This window comes from Ips typographus, linkage group LG5, assembly GCF_016097725.1.
Source record: "Ips typographus isolate SLU linkage group LG5, UJ_Ityp_2.0, whole genome shotgun sequence".
In the NCBI taxonomy this organism is placed as follows: domain Eukaryota; kingdom Metazoa; phylum Arthropoda; class Insecta; order Coleoptera; family Curculionidae; genus Ips; species Ips typographus.
The window spans coordinates 5,447,393-5,468,814 of record NC_138426.1 but is presented as its reverse complement, the minus strand read 5'-3'; the positions used below and the strand labels follow the sequence as shown (position 1 = coordinate 5,468,814).

At 38.9% G+C, this 21,422-nt stretch overlaps 1 protein-coding gene across 1 annotated transcript; it reads right to left on the bottom strand.

Moving 5' to 3' along the window:
* Window positions 1-2,021: 2,021 nt before the first annotated feature.
* Window positions 2,022-2,842, bottom strand: LOC145729239 (uncharacterized; the record flags this gene model as incomplete). The annotated part of the gene is made up of 1 exon (XM_081979920.1): window positions 2,022-2,842. A coding segment is annotated over one exon (711 nt), but the record flags the coding sequence as incomplete, so codon positions are not given.
* Window positions 2,843-21,422: the final 18,580 nt, after the last annotated feature.

Here is a 21,422-nt window from a genome sequence, read left to right as displayed (position 1 = left end):
ATGTCGTAAGTGAGACGTATAGCTGTTGCACTTATAATCCAAATATTGACGTGATATTAACACGTTAACTCCCGCGCGACACATATGTGTGACATGTATGTTCTACGCAAAATTGAGTCATGTCACACATATATGTGACATGTAAGTTTAGTGGTCGGAGGCTCGTAAAAGTTTCAGGGCACTATTTATCGACTTCGTTCATAGATGGCGTGAGTGTTCTTACATGTTTTTATTACCAGATCGCGTGGTCTGCACCGATTCGATTGTTTTCGATTGTTTTATAGGTATTCTGTTTTGGCATCACTTTGCAGCGGCACCTTTATTAATTTTCAATGAAAATAAGTGTATATACATTACGGGTGTATAGTGCTTTTTGGTATGTATAAGTTGATAAATGCAATATGAGCTTTACAAATAACGAAGGTTAACTTTTCCAAGAAAAATTTTTACTTTTCTTTTTGATGCCTATCAGACAAACGTTTAGTTTCTAGTTTAACCAGTCTTTTCGAGTACGTATTTATAAGCAAAAATAAAAACAGTGTTATTTCGAAAGCTTTTTTTAGGAACAACTACGTATTTTCATAAATGGACAGGAACCGTCCCTTGAGTGAAAAGGAGCTGCATGCGCTTCTTATGAACGACGATTAACCGAACATTTCTGAAGATAATATGCAAACAGATGAAGAAACCGATCAGCAAGAAAGTGATTCGGAAACATCAGACGTTGAACCCTATCAGGATTCGGGAAGCGAGTATGAGCCGTCAGAGTCTTCAAGCGAAGAGGAAGCGATGAAGCTGCAAACAACGTAGATTAAAGTAGTGCTACCAACAGAAATTCGGGAAATGAGAACGACGGTGACTGGACGGACACGGAGGATGACCCTTTCATTTTTCCTTTTGCTGGAGTAGCAGGTTTGAAAAAGAATTTTCCATCGGGTGAATTTCTTGATGTATTTTTGCAAATATTTGACGAAAATCTGATCGCAAAAATTGTGAATTGGACAAACGAAAGGGCCAATAAATTCAAACAAGCATGTCAACGTAGAAAATCTTCTCTGAGTAAATGAGAAGACACTGATATAGGAGAAATAAAGTGTTTTTTAGCTTTATGTATTTTGATGGGTAACGTCCATATGCCTAGTATAAAGTCTTACTGGCGACAGAATCCGCTTTATCTTCATCCCATATTTGGTAAACAAATGAGTAGGAATCGATTTGAGCTACTCATGAGGTGTGTCTGCTTTTATAGCGATGTTGACGATCAATCAAGCAAACTACATAAAATTGATCAGGTTCTTGACCACTTATTGAAAAATATAAAAAATATATACGCTCCATCAGAAAACTTATCTCTGGATGAAGCTCTTTTGCTTTGGCGTGGCAGATTGTCTTTTCGCCAATATATCCCCAATAAAGGTACGCGTCCACTAATCGGTATCGGAACGGACGGTACGCATCGTCGGGATCGGATTTTGATTTCGTCTTTGGAATCCCGATCAGAAATGCCAAAGTGCGATGACGATAGGTGAACGCAGTCGTATTTGATTCTATTTAGTTGATTGGAAATGCGATTCGTGCGATGCGTACCGTCCGTGCCGATACCGATTAGTGGACGCGTACCTTAAAGGTACGCGTCCACTAATCGGTATCGGCACGGACGGTACGCATCGTCGGAATCGGATCTTTTTGTGTACTGCGTTTACTATCACGGATTATCGGAATCGGTAATTCGCATCGGCATTTTCTATCTGTCATTTTTACTTTGTGGTGTTGAAGACAAGCGATGTCGTCCCTGAATGAAAAAGATTTTGTTATAATATGCTTACTGTCAGAAGAAGAACAAACGAAAAGAAAAGAAAGAAATGCTGGGTTCATAATATAAATATAAAAAGACTAAGATTCGGTGAATATAACAGTTTATTTTGTGATTTAATTCAGGATGACATAAAGTTCTTTCAATATTTTCGAATGTCGCATACTAGATTTCAAGAACTATTAGATATTTTAAAACCATGTTTATTGAAACAAAATACGTCATTCAGGGAATGCATAGGACCAGAAGAAAGATTATCAGTTTGTTTAAGGTACGTATATTTAAAAGTTTATAATGTATATTGTTAGTAAAAACATACTAAGAACGAAACCTTAAAAATGTGTTTAGAAGCTGGTCCGATCCCGTTTCTTCCATGTCAGTGCTGGGCAACTCGTAACTTGGGGGTGAAACGTAGTCTTGCTGTTCTTGAAAACTAGAAATCTTCGATTCAGTTGTAGTTTCATCTAATAACCTAAGTTCAACTTTATTAACGATCTGAAATAATTCATTTTTGATCAGAAGTTGATCACGTTTTGGAAATGTTTTTACAGTTTTGGACATATTTAAAAAAAAATCAGTTAATGTATCTTCCTGAGCTGATGATGGTTTTACTTCTTCTTTCTTTGACAGATAGGTTTCCAAAACTGAGGCAACACTTGAACTTTGAGGAACAACTTTTTTAGCTCTTTTTCTGCCACTGTAATTTGACGTTGCTGGTGTAGCTGAACTTGAAGCCTGTGTATCTGAGGTGACAGGAGAAGGAGAAGTGATAGGACTCATCATTGTTTGTAGGTGTTCTCGAGGGTTTTCCGATTCCTCAAGAATATCACTCTCATCAGAAAGGTTTGATCTTCTCTCTTGTTCATCATTTAAGTATGGGACTAGAAACGCTAATTCTTTTTCATATTTCGGTGGCTTTAGTTTTGATGCCCCTTGCCCACTTTTGGTTTTTCGTAAGTTAACAGCCTTGCGAAAATTATCCCTAGTTTTAGTCCATCGTTCTTTGCATAATTTACCTGCAAGTAATAAAAATGATCAGAACTATATTTTAGTTTTTGTTTTAGATTTTTGGCTACTGGAAACTCGTTCCGGTCACTGGCTTTTTCATTTCGGCTTGGTGAACGTACAGTAAGGGAAATTGTATATTCAACTTGTGAAGCGATGTGCACAATTTTGCAACCAATCGTTATGCCAACACCTGATGAAAAACTTTGGAATACATCAGAAAAATGTTTTCGTGAAAAATGGAACTTTCCAAATGTGGTAGGCGCAATTGATGGCAAACACGTGCTAATTCAGGCACCACCACATAGTGGATCTGATTTCTTTTGCTACAAAAAACATTTTAGCACCGTACTTTTAGCAATAGTTGATGCAAACTACAAATTTATAAGTGTAGATGTGGGTGCATTTGGTAAGAATTCAGATGCAGGTATATTTCGAAATTCTATTATGGGTAAAAGACTGATGGAAGGGAATTTAAATATGCCTCCCCCAAAGAGACTGCCAGAAAGTAATGTAATTTTGCCACATGTAATAATTGGGGATGAAGCGTTTCCATTGACTACATTTTTAATGAGACCGTATTCACGTGATGATGCTCAAGGAGACGAAGAAAAAAAAGTGTTTAACTATAGACTAAGCCGAGCAAGAAACACTGTGGAAAATTGTTTTGGAATATTGACGCGAAAGTTTAGACTTTTTGAACGAAAACTGAGTATGTCTCATGAACATGTAGTCTGTGTTGTAATGGCTACCTGCTGCCTTCACAACTTCTTAAGAAACGATGCATGCCAATGGACGGAAAATGATCAACGAGTTTTCCTTTCTGGTACGGCAGGTTTGCAGCGTTTAAGAGGAACAGGTGGTGTTGCTCGACATGATGCGCTAAATGTCCGCAATACATTTAAAACATATGTAAACTCTGAAGTAGGATCAGTAGAATGGCAATTGGCAAGAGTTAGAGCTGGACGACGATTACCATAAATTGTGTGATTACCATAACTGTTTTTTCGCAACAAATATTATAATAAATAACTAAAAATACTTACTGGGTTGATTCATTTTCATTCCAATTTCATCCCAAATATTATCCCTGCGAAGGATATTGGAATATTCTGGATGCCCAACATTATATAGTTCTTCATATTCCTGAACAATAATGATAAGCTTTGATATATCCATTGCATGCGTCGACTTGTCGGTATACGCACTAACAGCAATAATCTGCATCGGCACTATCGGCAGTCTCGGTACGGACGGATTTTGATTTCGTCTTCGGAATCCCGATCGGAAATGCCGAAATGCGGTAGGTCCGATGACGATAGGTGAACGCAGTCGTATTTGATTCTATGTAGTTGATTGGAAATGCGATTCGTGCGATGCGTACCGTCCGTGCCGATACCGATTAGTGGACGCGTACCTTAAAGCTGCAAAGTACGGGATAAAATTTTATGACCTGTGTACTACAGACGGTTTTGTATTGAATACAATGATATATTGTGGAAAACTCACAGTAGACAATTCAGTTGGCCATGCAAATGCAGTTGTCAGTAAATTCATGGAAGACTACTTGGGAAAAGGCCATACACTTTTTGTTGATAATTTTTATACCAGCATTCAATTATGCTCCTATTTAGTAGATAGAAAAACTCATCTAGTAGGGACGCTGAGAGCTAACAGGAAAAAGCTACCTACTAAAGTTATCAAAACAAAACTACAACGTGGAGGGTATATTTGGCAAAGACGTGGCAATATCTTAGTCTTGAAATGCAAGGATAAGAGGGATGTTTTAGCAATATCCACAAAACACAAAGCAAATATAAAGAAAATAACAAATAAACGCGGGGTCGAGAAGGAAAAGCCTGAGCTAATTCATGATTATAACCAGAATATGTCCGGAATTGACAGAACCGACCAAATGGTCTCCTATTATGTAACTGCCAGGAAATCTATTCGGTGGTATATGAAGGTGTTTTTTCATCTTCTTGATGTTTCAATATGGAACTCATGTTGGCTTTATAATAATTATGTAAAATCTCGCAACACAAGAAAATTAACGTATTTGGAGGCTAGAGAAAAAATAATTGAATCATTCTTGGTAAATAGGACTCCGAAAAAGAAGAAAACTGGACCAGAACAATTGCATTTTACGAAAAGGGTTTCGAAAAGAAAGCGCTGCAGAGAATCTTATAAAAACAATAAGAAACGGCAAATGACTTGGTATGTATGTTCCATTTGTATGGATGATAACCAAAATGAAGTTGGCCTTTGCGCTGATCAATGTTTCAAGAAATTCCACTGCAATTAGGTAGTAGTTAGTAAGTTTTATTTTTATTTTTGATTTTCCTTGTAGATACTTTTCCGTGTTTGCTTACTAATTTACTGACTGGAATAAAGCTCGTTTGTTTCGTATTTGAATTTAGATACTACATTGACACATTCAGAAGAAAATCAAACAAAAAAATCATGTCACAGTTGTGTGACATGCATTGTGGACATGTCACACCAGTGTGACTCTCCGACATGTGAATCAAAATCGTACTGTGGGCCCAGTGTCACAGGTGTAACACAGTGTTTTCTCGGTATTATCGTGTTCACCATGTGTGACTTGGTATACAGATTTTTAAAAAAATTTTTTGTTAAGAAATTAAGTGAGATACTGCATTGGGCTGTTAGTAACTCTTCTCGAAAATACAGTGGTAGTGAACGTGTTAAGAATAAAGGAAGTGAATGATTTCTATGAAGCTCCAGTTGACAAGCGAGTCCAAAATATTACTCGAGTTGTTAATCAACGCGATAAGGATTGGTGGTTATGGAATCGTGCTGTACGACACCATGAATCAATAGTGTTTTGTAATTTCCATTATGTTCTTCAGATAAGATCTATAAATTTAATTTTGAATATTTGCATTGAATGTCATGAAGGTTTTGTTGATGAGTTTTACAAAAAAGTTGCTTATCACTACAAGGGAGTGTCTTTTTTTCTAGTGCATGAACATGACTTTTTTCATATGAATTGCGATGTGTTGTAAAGGTACAAACGCTTATAATTTAAATTTTTCTTGTTATAGGGAGAAGAAAACCAAAATAATAACGACGGCGCCTTAGAAGACGAAATAGGAGAAGATGTCGTAAGTGAGACGTATAGCTGTTGCACTTATAATCCAAATATTGACGTGACATTAAGAATAAAGGAAGTGAATGATTTCTATGAAGCTCCAGTTGACAAGCGTGTCCAAAATATTACTGGAGTTGTTAATCAACGCGATAAGGATTGGTGGTTATGGAATCGTGCTGTACGACACCATGAATCAATAGTGTTTTGTAATCTTCATTATGTTCTTCAGATAAGATCTATAAATTTAATTATGAATATTTGCATTGAATGTCTTGAAGGTTTTGTTGATGAGTTTTACAAAAAAGTTGCTTATCACTACAAGGGAGTGTTATTTTTGCTAGTGCATGAACATGACTTTTTCATATGAATTGCGATGTGTGTTGTAAAGCTACAAACGCTTATAATTTAAATTTTTCTTGTTATTGGGAGAAGAAAACCAAAATAATAACGACAACGCCTTAGAAGACGAAGTAGGAGAAGATGTCGTAAGTGAGACGTATAGCTGTTGCACTTATAATCCAAATATTGACGTGACATTAAGAATAAAGGAAGTGAATGATTTCTATGAAGCTCCAGTTGACAAGCGTGTCCAAAATATTACTGGAGTTGTTAATCAACGCGATAAGGATTGGTGGTTATGGAATCGTGTTGTACGACACCATGAATCAATAGTGTTTTGTAATTTCCATTATGATCTTCAGATAAGATATATAAATTTAATTATGAATATTTGCATTGAATGTCATGAAGGTTTTGTTGATGAGTTTTACAAAAAAGTTGCTTATCACTACAAGGGAGTGTTATTTTTGCTAGTGCATGAACATGACTTTTTCATATGAATTGCGATGTGTGTTGTAAAGCTACAAACGCTTATAATTTAAATTTTTCTTGTTATTGGGAGAAGAAAACCAAAATAATAACGACAACGCCTTAGAAGACGAAGTAGGAGAAGATGTCGTAAGTGAGACGTATAGCTGTTGCACTTATAATCCAAATATTGACGTGACATTAAGAATAAAGGAAGTGAATGATTTCTATGAAGCTCCAGTTGACAAGCGTGTCCAAAATATTACTGGAGTTGTTAATCAACGCGATAAGGATTGGTGGTTATGGAATCGTGCTGTACGACACCATGAATCAATAGTGTTTTGTAATTTCCATTATGTTCTTCAGATAAGATCTATAAATTTAATTATGAATATTTGCATTGAATGTCATGAAGGTTTTGTTGATGAGTTTTACAAAAAAGTTGCTTATCACTACAAGGGAGTGTGTTGTAAAGCTACAAACGCTTATAATTTAAATTTTTCTTGTTATTGGGAGAAGAAAACCAAAATAATAACGAACAGTGCCTTAGGCCTCTTTCACACGGTCAGGGTGTTTGTCCGTCCGAGTTTTCCTCCGTCAGCCGGACAAGTAGCAGTACACAGTTTAGCATAGGTTCTTTCACATCTTCCGGACACGGGTAAATCGCCGTCCGAGCATACAAAATGCCCGGATGTACCCGCTAGAACTCACGGAGCTCGGACGGGCGATTGCCCGAACAGCGCTCTAGCCGACCACAGAGTACAATGAATACGTTTACATGATCCGGGTGTTTAATCGTTCCATTGGTCTATATTGTGTTGTTTGCAAGTAGTAGCGTGTAGTCTGTTGACGAGCGACGACGGTGTGTATACTCTGCAGTGTAGCTACGAGAATTTGAATATGTCAAAAGAAATAGAAGAAATAGATTCTGAAATTCTGATTAGTTTAGTTCAAGATAAACCAGAAATCTGGGACAAAGCTATCGAGGATTATAGAAATCGCAATAAAAAAACAGAAGCGTGGAGGAGTATTTGTGCCCAGTTGAAGGAAAATTTTGAAAATTTGAGTGACGAGGAAAGAAAAGAATTCGGTAAGTTTAAAATTATTTTATCATTTGCCTCTTTTATTTATTTTCAGACATAGTGTATGTAGTAAATGTATAACTTATAAATACTGAACTAAACATAATGTTACGATTTTCCCGTGGGTTCACACAAAGTCAGTTTAACTTAACAATTAATAAATTTATTTACACTTCAAAACACTCCGTACAATAATTAAACACAGCTACTAAAAACACTACTACAATTCCACAATTACTCCGCTATTTAAACTTAACCGCGTTCCCAAATTCACTAATCCCGCGGTTTACACCGCGTCTTTTATATTCGCAAACCACGTTCTAGAATGACCGCGAAACGCTTCGCGATTTGCGTCGAATATTAACGATTGTTCCAGGTCCGGCGCTTCCTAACTGTGGCCTACTTTAATACGCGCCCGGCCAGATATTACGGCGCATCGGTTTCATCCCGAAGCGAGCGCTTGTTAAGAAGTATCGAGCATAGTAGGCCCAGACCGTAACACTGCCCCCTCTTAAAGCTGATCGTCCCGATCCGCTTCATCTAACCCGTGGTATTTCTTGAGTCTGTCCAGATGGACAATTTTCATCTTGGCTTTGGGGCTGCGTTGGACTCTGTACACGACGTCGTTTAACCTTTTTACCACATTGTAAGGTCCCTCCCAAACAGGTGTTAATTTCGGTGATTTGCCTTTCTTTCTCTGAGGGTTAAACAACCAAACTTTATCATCCTTCTGGAACCCTCCCGAATTGGCCCTCAGATCATAACGAGCTTTCATCTTATCGCTAGCTAGATTCAAACTTTCCCTGACCAGATCATGGATGTTCAGTAATCTGTCTTGCAACTTGTCAACGTAGTTCTCAATGTTCGTGCTTTGGCCTGTTGGAGATCCGAACACCACATCACATGGAAGTCGCAGTTCTCGACCAAACAGAACTTTAGATGGTGACTGTCCCGTTGAGTTGTGGACTGCTGCTCTATAAGCCATCAAGAAGAGCGGAATATGCTGGTCCCAATCTTTCTGATGCTGATCAACCACCTTTGAGAGATGTTGCTCTATGGTCTTATTAAATCTCTCGACCATTCCATCCGACTGAGGATGAAGCGGCGTTGTTCGGGTCTTCCTAATGCCTAGCAGGTCACAGAGCCTCTGAAAGAGCTTGGACTCAAAGTTTCGTCCCTGATCAGAGTGTAACTCCAACGGCACACCAAATCTACTGAAGACATTTTCGACGAGAATATCAGCGACTGTGCTGGCTTCCTGATTTGGAATCGCAAACACCTCAGGCCATTTGCTAAAGTAATCCATGGCAACAAGAATGTACTTGTTGCCTCTGTTGGTCTCAGGAAAAGGCCCAGCGACGTCTATGGCTAAACGTTCGAACGGCAATCCTACGTTGTACTGCTTCATAGGTCCCCGGGATCTCGTCTGTGGTCCGTGGCTAGCTGCACAAATGGAACATTGTCGACACCATGATTTCACGTCTTGGCAGTAGTTCACCCAGTAAAAGCGTTGCCGGATTTTGTCCAAAGTCTTATTTACTCCCAAATGAGCACCAGTCTTTCCATTATGCATTTCCTCCAGTACGTGGTCGACCCTTCCTCTGGGAACTACCAGCTGCTTCCTTATCTCTTTTCCATCGGCACTCTCCCAAGCTCTTTTTAGCAAGCTGCCTTCAACCACAAGCGAGTCCCACTGAGCCCAAAGTGCTTTGAACGTCAGGCCTTTGCTAGAGATTTCTTGCCATGTTGGTCTTGGCTCGCTTTGTTCCTTTCTCAACAACAATGGGCCTATGTCGCTGTCTTCTAGTTGATCCTTCCTAATCTCATCGGGACTCCATTCGTCATCGGTCTTCAGCTGAACCATTCTGATGGACACAACGCCTTCACGTTGTTCCGCTTTCTGGCAATGTTTGCATCCTTCGGCGCAAGGTCTTCTTGATAGAGCATCTGCGTTATTATGCAGCTTTCCGGGTCGATGCTTGATGTTGAAATTATACTGCTGGAGTTTTTCAAGCCATCTTGCTACTTGTCCTTCCGGTTGTTTCATTCCGAGGAGCCACTTGAGTGCCGCATGGTCAGTCCTTATCAAAAATTCCTGTCCGTACAAGTACTTGTGAAAGTGATCGACTGATTTTACTATTGTCACGACTAGCGTGACGTGTTGAATTTAATTCAACTTATTTGCCTGGGATCTCGTTTCAGCGTGAAAATAAAACACAGTTAACTTTACCATCAAGTTCTATTGAATACGTACTTAAACCTAACAACTCCTAACTTACTAACTAGTAAAATAACAGGTTTCCTAACCCAACGAAAACGTTACTAACTCCCAATAAAATCATAATAAACCAGGCGTAAATTAATACACAACATAGAAGTACAATAAACATACTTACATCTCTATAGAAGACAGAATCTTGGAGAGAGGCTTGTCACTTGGAGCGCGGTTCGCGATTAACTTTACTTGAGCGTTACGGACATGTCTAATTGACATTTGCGGTTCGATCACCAACGTGGTGCACAGCAAAACTGGACTGACTGGACAGAACTGGACTGAACTGACTGAACCCCTCTCTAGGGTGCAACCTCTTTTTATAGTATTCCAGACACTGGTTCCACCAATCAAAACTCCCAGACCTGGCCTCGTCTAGCCGACAACTCGTGACGACCTTCGACCATCGGTACTTGGAAAACATTCCACATTATTTCGCAAATTCAGCAAATGCATCTTAATTGCAGTTGCACTCCGACCGCATTCCACAATTTTAATGTTTCCGCTCAAGTAATATAAACATTCCACATTTTTTAATGTTTCCTTTCAAGTGAAATAAATTTGATTTATTATCCTTCGTGACATTTGCTCCTTCTCCATGAAACTGGCCCTCCAGTTTAAACCAAGAGAGGTAATTCCTATATTTGACAATTCTAATTACTAACCTAAGTTACCGCTATCCTTATATAAAATTCATCTTATTATAATATCATTTGAAAAATGGAGTAAGCGAAAATTTTTATTTTACTTTTTATCATATATTTTCTAAAATGCTTACTTTCTCCATTTTCCGTCATCGCTTCGTCGTACCCAAAAATTATAGTAATCCTAATCATTAAAGTAACCCTTAAATTAACATAACACATTTGAAACCTTGGGTAGCCCTTAAATATGCACCATATATTTCAATATAAGTAGCTCTGATGTTGCGACTTTTATTGCGCCATTGTTCGCACAAAAATGTTTGTCACAATCATACATTGCCCTGACTATGACTTAACATATCGTCTTCCACTGGTCACCAAATAGTCCAGTAGCTGAAGTCTAGCAATGTCCATTCCATACTCCATAGTCTCTTCTGCTTAGGCTTCATTTTCATCATGTGGTTGACTCTGGTGATACTGTTAAATGTCATCTTCAATGGTCGTCCAATACTGGCTTTGCACAGCGCCATTTAGTACATTGGCTTCTTATGGCTCCCTCAAGCGGTTTTTACATGTAATGAAAATAAGAACAAAGGTTAATATGCGTTACTTAAGGCTTAATAATAACATATAATAATATATAATTTTACACGCATATTTCTTTTATATTTCAATCAAATTAATAACCTTCAACCGAGTGAATTTTATTCACACGCCCACCGATTGCAATAACTTCTGCATATGTTTAACTAATGTCCCAATTTCCATATCAACTAAGTTGTTTTAAAAACTGGAACATTGACCGTTCTAATTTCATTTCAAATCCGTGCGGAGAAATATTTTATTTATCCAAAACAAAAAATAAATTGACGATAACGTTTGATTGCTTCTTCCCTAGATTATCTGTAAACAAAAATAAGAAAGTAAATTATCAAAACGTAAACACAAAACAAAAATAAACAAAAATAAACAAAACAAAATTTACGGTTGTCTAATGACCCTATGGTTTGAAATGCACTCTACCTAAGTAGTGTAAACAACCTATACTCGGTTTATTTTGTCTTGTCAGCGGTTTTGAGGTAGGTCAGGGTAACGCTTGTGTCATCATTATCATATTAATAACAGTGACGTACTTGACGCCTTTTAAAACTTATTACGCCTGTATTAACTTTACCCATCTTACCTTTAATTAAACAAGAAAAATGGTTAAATATCATTTATTTTCTTCGTGCTACAATAGTCATTATTATATAGATAAACTTTAAATATATAGTATATAATATTGATATAAAATATTGAACAATAACTGTTTCACTTGTCTTGTTCGGTTTGGGTCTCTCCGGGTTTCGCCTGATCAGTGTTTAACTGGTCCTCATTTCTTTCCTCACGTATAGGCACTTGATATGGTGCCGTACCACGTACACGTGTACGATTTATTTGTCTTCTAAGAGGAGTGGCAATCACCTGCCGAGTCCAATTTGTCATGTTTGCTGTATTTAGTGGTGGCTCAACGGGGTTCCAATTCTGTCGCAAAGTCACCCTCGGCACTTCAACTAATGTAGGTTCACTTCTTGATGGCACCCTAAATGCATGTCCCATCATTCTTGGTGGCAAATGGGGTCGGGGAGGTTCATGTAGTTCACGCCGCCTGAATTGTGAATTCCTTCTGAACGAACGAACATTGCATGCGCAACCATCCACAAACAGACTTCCCCAAATTTCCCAAAATTGTCTTGGTTGATAGAACGGCACCCTCGGAGGTGCGCAGATTGCACAACCACATCTTTCCGTAGGGTTTCTTCCTTGTCTCACCAATAAATCAATATGAATCATCTGGTATTCCATGTGAATTATTTGGGTCCACAGTGCTAGTAACGCCTTTGTGACTCCCAAATACACTATTCCTGGTCGCTGTATTTCTTGATGTAACTCCCATAAATGGTATAAAGCCATGTCATATAAATGTAACTTGACATTTATGTCCGAAATACATCGGGCATAATATAAAAACATCACAATCCACTCCATTTTTTATAAACTCTCGATCAGTATTTTTTTCAAGGAAATGCACTCGCGGTACTATCACGGTACTTCGCTAACTAAAATGCAAATCACAGCGATGTAATTATTTATATTCTCTTAATTTCATGTCAGCACTTTTACGGGACAAGTGCGGTCGCATATTATTCATTTGATACATTTTTTTTCCCGACCGAATACATTATGCTGATATTCAAAAATATCCAACACTAAAATAAAACGAAAACTCGTTATTTTAATCTGTCTATCCCCCCATTATCACATACCCCTGACATTTATATTTATTCAAGTATTTACTTGTTCGGCACCTACGGCATTTTCCGATATATTTAACGTCCCTCGTATTTTTTTGTTTAAGTATGCCATTTTAATTATATCATTTTTTCCATTGTAGTCAAATAACTTGTAACACGCGCGCTTAGATAGTCATTTTACACACTTTTGGTGTAACTGCGGAAAATTAGACTAATATCCGTTCGTGAATCTTTCAATTGGCCATTAAATTCAGACGCGGATAAGAGAATAAAAATCCCTGAGCTCAGTAACTTCAAATTTAGGTACCACTCGGTATGTGAAGTTTGTACCCAACAAACGTAATATTTCCACTTCAACAAAATTATTACTTTGTATACAAAGTGTTACAATCTTTATGTCAGTTAGGGATAGACGGTGCCTTATTATCGTTTATTTATTTTACTTATACAGCACTGCATTCACAGCAGTTTTGTCATTTTATGGACGAAACGGTCCTTCACTTTTTTCCTCTCCAGTCACTTTCTTGTGTGCCTTTGCGAGTGCAGTTGTTTTTTCCTTCAACTCCATTTGAGTGTAGTAGCTTGTGTTTTTTTTTTAACTTGTTTAGTGTTTTTACCATGAACCGTAAGTAAATTTGTTGGCTTTGTTATTCACATTATAAAGTAATCCAATTTGTTGTTCTTTTGAAAACTAAAGATCCACAATCTTGCCCCCCAAGTGACAACCAAACTGGGTTTGGAAGGGGTTGCCGTCTCCGGCACTTCCGGAGACTTTTAACGATGCGCCGCCCTGGTGAAAGGCTCGCCGACGTTTGGTCTGGTAATGACAGGGACATCGGTGCCAGGTCCGCTTCACCGTCCATTGGGCGCCACCAGGGTGTTACCTATCCTACACCCTCATCCAACACTTCTGCGTGGGGGTCACCAGTACCATCGAGGCCATCGACGCCCCCGGTCCGCAAAGAGCGGCTCCCGAACGGGATTCCTGCTCCGACGGCGGACAACAATATTGAGGAGACAACCTCAGGAGACAGCAATTCTCCAACTTGGTGGTCTGGTGACCAGGTAACCATAAATGGTACTGGTCACCGCATCTACTTCCACCACCACCATTACTGAGTTTTTTTTTTTTTTTTTTTTTCACATTACTTTTTTTTTATCAATTTTATTGTATTTTTTGTAAATGTGTAATTTTAATTGTATTTTTTTTTTCTCTTATTATTGTTATTATCTTTTTTTTTTTTATTATTATTATTTTATCTTATTTCGTTTGTTTGTTTCTTTTTTTTTTCTTTAGTAGTTATATACTCTTTAGTTATTCAAAGTTGTCTTTTTTGTGTGTTTTTCCCATCTTGTCCTCTTATAAAGGCGTGCATTCTGGGGTCCAGGGATCATAAAATAGGGAATAGGGAATTTTTTATTACAAAAATTCTACGATGACCGACATTTTTAAGCTTAATATAAAAATGTCCATTCTGCAAAAACGGTAATCCTACGCAAATAAGACTTCTCGGTCGTAAAAAACTGTCTTTCTCAATAAAACAATATTCCGCCAAGTCAGACGGTCGTAGGTTCAAGTTCAATCGGGTAATTATATCATTCCCGGGCTTCAACACGTAATCGTTAGCGACGGTAATTTTCAGGGAATTTACTGTTGGCTCGTTTGTTATGTTTACAAACAAGTCTTGCTGTGGCTCGCATTCTTCAGTTGAATCATAATCTCCAAAATTTAGGATTAATTTGTCCGAACCATGCTGCAATGTTACTTTATTGTTATTATAGTCAATGACTGACTTTGTCGTCGTCAAAAAGTTATGTCCCAAAATTAAAGCTTTGGACAAATTTTTTACCACTAATGCTTCAACGCGTATCTCTTTATTATTAACTTCAATCGTCACTTGTGAATTTCCAATAGGTGTAAGAGGGTAACTGCCTGCAGTAATTAATTCAACATCATTTTCCAAAGGATACATGTTATTAATATAATTTAAATCCACAATATTTTTACACGCTCCGGTGTCCAGAACGACATTTACATTTTCTTGATTATTTACTTTTAAATGCACATACAATAACCCTCCTTTGACGCCCTTTGATGACAGGTGGACAATCTCGTTAGGGCTTCCTATTGACGAAATTGTCCTCTTTCGTTTGGGTTTTGATATACCCGATCATTTCGACGGTTATCTGAATTATTTCTGGAACTGTTTGCATTCCAGTTGCACGATGCATGCCCAATTCTTTTGCAATTAATGCATCTAATGCGTCCATCGTGTGTTCTTGTATTCGGTAAATAGCTATTACCTTGATTTCGGTAAGGTGCTCTGTTTCCATAGTTTGGACCTCTATACTCATTATTTCTATTCCTTTGCATATTCTGATTTTGGTAATAAGGCCGTTGACCGCCATTATTTGAATCATTATTAATGGCATTGTTCCTTGGTGGTATATTTCTTGTAAAATTTCCACGATAATTGACAAAATTCCTGTTCGGACCGTTACTGGCGACATTCCTGTTATCTCTGAAATTTCTTCTTGTGCTATTACTATTATAATAGACTCGATTTCTATTTGGATTGCCATCTCTGCGTGGAAAATTTGTTGTATTTCCCGGTCCGCTCCTGACTATTTGATTCTCGTTATTTAACGCATCGGACACGGAAAGCAGTGCCGTATCACGTGTCATCTGATTCACCAGGGTTCTCTCTTTAATGTCACTCAGCTTTAACACTAGCTGTTTTAAGTCATTAAAATTTTGATTACCTGAACTCAGCAAGTAATACATCTCATAGTAGGATGGGTGTAAACCATTTTCAAAATGGTCCCTAAACGTGTCAAAAGACATTGTCGGGTCAATTTCCGTTGCCAACGCAAGTAAATCAAAATAATATTTTTTAACATCCTCATTGTCTTGATGTTTTCGTGTATTTAATCGAAACTTTAGTTTTCTTAATGGCTGTTCACCAGAAAATTCTTTTAAAAAGTCCGTTTTTATATTTGTCCATGTTGTTGCCTGGTTTGCCGGTTCGTTAATATAACCATCAAACCAAGTCTGAGCCGGGCCTTCCAAGAAATTTGCTAAGTAGGAAATTTTGTGGTTTTCCGACCAGCTGTTTGCAATCGCTGCTTTTTCATATTTATTCACAAAAATAATGGGAGAGTCTATAGATGGGTTAAATGTAGGTGGGCATGTAAACTTTGGTGTGGCTGGAGTTTTTGGCTCAGCCAAAGCTACCTGTAACGTCATGTTAGCCATTGCTGCAGGATTGTTAGGACGTATATCACTGTTTCTCTCTCGAATTACAGGGGGTGGGCAAGGATTATTACAACCTTGTAATAAATCTGCGGGGCGGGATAAGGTAGGCTCTGGCACTACCACTTCTAAGGGACTTTCTTGCCAGAACTCTTCTGATTCTCGCGGTTTAGGCGGAGTCCTACTCAATGAAGCTCTTGGCTTAAAAAACTGTTCTGGGGATCGTGATCCTGCTTTGGAATCTTTAGCTTTCTGAACTCGGGAAGTCGAAGCTTTTGTTGTTCGAATTCGCGGGGTCTCAATTTGAGCACTTACGATAGTTTTTTCGAAAGGGCTATTCTCGTCCTCACTACTTGTTAAACTGACACTAGAAGTTGTTTTGTCAACTTCTGGGGCACCTGCAGAAGCAGAAGAACCGACAGTTGAGCTATGATGTGCGGGTTTAAACTCTCTCAACTCTTTTAGGACTTTTTCGGGGTTTTTCCCTTGGGCTAGTGCTTGTTGCAAAACAAATTTTTCTTTGTCTGATACACTTTGAGCTCTACTGCGAGTTCGTACTCGTGATTTGTCACTTGGTTCACTCATGTAAAATTAATACGAAATGTTTGGCAGTATTTTTAATTATTTCGATTTTTCAAGCTTTTGGACAAAATTTAAACGATTTGATTATTCCTAGCAATTTCTTTGCGAATTTGTTTATTCATCAAACTAATAATCTTTCTAATGCTAAAATACACCAGCATTAATACCCCCATGCACAAAAAAATAATAATCAAAATTTCCTTAGCCGACCATGAATTAACTTTTTCTTGAGACGCTGTATTAGAAATACCTCCGCTATTACCCGCTTGAGAAATAATAACTTCTTCTTCTTTTGATGAAGAACCCCCCATTTTAAATAGAACGATTAAAATTTAAAAAAATAAATAAAAATAAAAATTATGTTTTTTCCACCCTGAAACGTAGGCGCCTCCACCATATGTCACGACTAGCGTGACGTGTTGAATTTAATTCAACTTATTTGCCTGGGATCTCGTTTCAGCGTGAAAATAAAACACAGTTAACTTTACCATCAAGTTCTATTGAATACGTACTTAAACCTAACAACTCCTAACTTACTAACTAGTAAAATAACAGGTTTCCTAACCCAACGAAAACGTTACTAACTCCCAATAAAATCATAATAAACCAGGCGTAAATTAACACTCAACATAGCAGTACAATAAACATACTTACATCTCTATAGAAGACAGAATCTTGGAGAGAGGCTGGTCACTTTGACGCGCGTTCACGATTAACTTTACTTGAGCGTTACGGACATGTCTAATTGACATTTGCGGTTCGATCACCAACGTGGTGCACAGCAAAACTGGACTGACTGGACAGAACTGGACTGAACTGACTGAACCCCTCTCTAGGGTGCAACCTCTTTTTATAGTATTCCAGACACTGGTTCCACCAATCAAAACTCCCAGACCTGGCCTCGTCTAGCCGACAACTCGTGACGACCTTCGACCATCGGTACTTGGAAAACATTCCACATTATTTCGCAAATTCAGCAAATGCATCTTAATTGCAGTTGCACTCCGACCGCATTCCACAATTTTAATGTTTCCGCTCAAGTAATATAAACATTCCACATTTTTTAATGTTTCCTTTCAAGTGAAATAAATTTGATTTATTATCCTTCGTGACACTATTGCCAGTAGCTCTTTTCTCGTTACACAGTAGTTCCGTTCTGCTTTGGTAAGTTTCCTACTGAAGTATTCTATGACATGTTCTTCTCCGTTTTGGACTTGAGACAATACAGCTCCAATACCAGAATTACTGGCATCTGTGTCTAAAATGAACTTTCCTTTTGGTTGTGGATAACTGAGGATGGGACTGGAGCAAAGTTAAGGGTTAACCTTCTGAACGCCTGATCACATTGGGTATTCCAACAGTAGGGTGTTTTGTCCTCAGTAAGTTGATGTAGCGGAGCTGCGATGTTGGCAAATCCTTCCACAAACCGTCTGTAGTAGGTGGCAAGTCCTAGAAAGCTTCTGAGTTCGTGTTTATCCTTCGGTACTGGCCATTCTCTAATTGCTTGGATCTTCTTGTCGTCCGTCTGGATTCCGTCGACCGACACCACATGCCCAAGAAATTCAACTTGCTTTTGGAAGAACCAACACTTTTTGGCGTTCAATCGAAGATGGGCACCACCTATTCTAGCAAACACTTCTTGCAAGTTGTTCAGATGTTCTTCAAAAGTTTTTCCCATCACCATGATATCGTCCAGATAAACCAAGCAAGTCTTCCAGTTAAGGCCACGAAGCACAATTTCCATTAGTCTTTCAAACGTAGCAGGAGCATTACAAACTCCGAAGGGCATCACATTGAATTGGTACAGCCCATTTCCAGCAGAAAAAGCAGTCTTCTCCTTATCTTGCTCCTCAATGCCAACTTGCCAGTACCCACTCTTCAAATCTAAAGTAGAAAACCAACAGGATCCTGCCAAAGTTGTCAGTGTGTCGTCGATACGGGGAAGTGGAGTCCTTTTTGGTCACGTCATTCAGTTTTCGGTAATCTACACAAAATCTGCTTGATCCATCTTTCTTAGTGACCAGAACAACAGGTGATGACCAAGGGCTGCAGGATTCTTCTATAACTCCGTCGTCAAGCATCCTTTCCATTAATTCCTGCACTTCCTGTTGTTTGGCTATTGGTAGTCTCCTAGGTGGTTGTCGAATCGGTTGTGCATTGCCGGTGTTAATTCGGTGTTTTACAATGGTAGTTTTTCCCATATTGTTCGGTGTTCCAAATATGCTAACATGGTCCAAAATCAGTTTCCGAGCCTTCTTCAGTTGTGGTGTTGACAGATGTTTCCAGGTCTTTTCAAGTTCATTTAAGAGCTTGTTTTCCCCCAATTGCTCCTCCTGTTCTGGTAACCCATCGCAATTGGTTATTTTGACTACAGGCTCGAATACCGCAATAATTTCGCCTTTGTTGATTTTGACGTCGTCTGGAAAAATGTTTGCAACTCTAATTGGGACTTCACTTCCTCCATTTACAAGTGATTTCCCAATGAGGCATCTTCCTGGTCGGTCCGGGTTTCGTACAAGTCCAACACAGCTCCCAGAATTCTGCTCCAAATGTCCAATGATTATTTGCTCGGAATTGCCGCATATTTTTACTGTCTGAGATGCCAAAACATTAATGGGTGACTCATAGCGGTGATTGGTTGACAGGATGAACTCTTCACTTCCAAACCTTAGGATATTTTGCTCGGGATTAAAAGAAAATCCATGTTGACGAATCAGGTCCATTCCCAGAATAAATTCATCTTCAATGTCTGCTACTAGCACAGTGTGGTAAAACGTAATCCTTCCAAGGCAAATCTTGACTGTTATTTCTCCTAAAACTTTAGCCGATTCTCCAGTCACAGTGCGCAGGAGAATACTTCTTCGTAAAGGCTTAACTTGACTTTTATCCACAAGGTTTGACCGGATCAAAGATACTGCCGCACCGGTATCCAAAGTAAAAGTAACGTTCATCGCATCCACCTTTCCATCTACCCAGGCTTCTGATGGAGATAATTCTGGGGGCTTTGTTTTCGCTAGTCAACATTCGCCCCGCAATGTTGACTAGTGGGAGTTTTCCTGGTCCCTTCTGGATGGTTGTACGTCCCTCGTTGGAGAGCGGGACGGTATCCTTACTCGACAATCTCGTTTGATGTGTCCCGTACGTCCGCATCGATAACACTCCACTCTAGTGATCGGGCGTGACCGTTCTAACTGTGTGGACTGGCCATTTGCTAATGCTGCCATTTGTTGCACTATTTGGCCGAACATTGATTCAATTTTATTCATTGGTGTAGCAGCATGATCGGCTGGCGGTTCTCTCTCCTCTTGAATAGTCACGGCCCTGATCCTTGGCTTTAAGTCATTGCACGCAGCTTCAACTTCCAGCGCTCGAACTAGTAATTCGCTGCTGTTGCTTCCTTTGAACATCTTCAGCATTTTCTTTACTTCCAGATCTCGAATCCCATCTACAAAATACTGTGCCACAAGTTCTTCTTGGGTTTCATCCGGGACGGCTGGGTAAGCCAGATGCACAAGGCGACGAATTTCGGCCTCAAACTCTTGCAAATTTTCACCTGTTTTCTGCAGTCTTGCCTTTAATTGTGTTTGGTACACTCCTTTCCTATGCTGATCCCCATAACGTCGTTCTAATGCAGCTACTAATGCGTCATAGTTGCTTTGTTGGGCGATAGGCAGAGTCTGTAACAGCTCCAATGCAGGTCCTCGTAATGCCACCACCAGTGCTACAGCCATTTCCTCGTTACTCCATCGATTTGCATTTGCAGCGGCCTCAAATTGGAGTTGATACGTTGCCCATGAAGTTTGACCATCCTATGTGGGGGGCTTGATCTTGTTGAGCCCGTTTCCGGTGATCACTGTAGAGTTGGGTCCTCTGCTGTCAATTTTCTGCTCTAAGTCGCGTAGCTTTATCTCAACATCATTCTGAATTTTATTAATGTCGTCCCGAACATCATTAATGTCTTCCCGAACATCCTTTAATTTTTCCTCAACATCACACTCCATCTTTTTAAGACTATCGGATACATACTCTTGGATTTCTGTCTTGTTCCGTGCTAGAACGTTCAATATTTCTACGTTACGTTTTTCTTGCCGCTCTCTATCTTCTTGACGCATTTCTATATCTTGTTGTAGCATTCTTTCTTGTTGTTGTCGAATCCTTTCTTGTTCTTCCTTCTCTTGTTGTCGAATCCTTTCTTGTTCTTCCTTCTCTTGTTGTCGAATCCTTTCTTGTTCTTCCTTCTCTTGCTGTCGAATCCTTTCTTGTTCTTCCTTGTCTTGTTGTCGAATTCTTTCTTGTTCTTCCTTGTCTTGTTGTCGATTTTGTTTAAGCATTTCCATCATAGCTGCAAGTTGGGCCTCCATGTTTGCACTTTGACGTCTTGTTATTGGCATAAAATAAATTTAACACACCACTGTTTCGAAAATCTCTAGTCCGGTTCTGAACACTGTCTTTAACCCGAAGTTTAGTTCAAATTCACGTCGCACTAAAGTCTGATCCCACTTCTGACACCAATTGTTACGATTTTCCCGTGGGTTCACACAAAGTCAGTTTAACT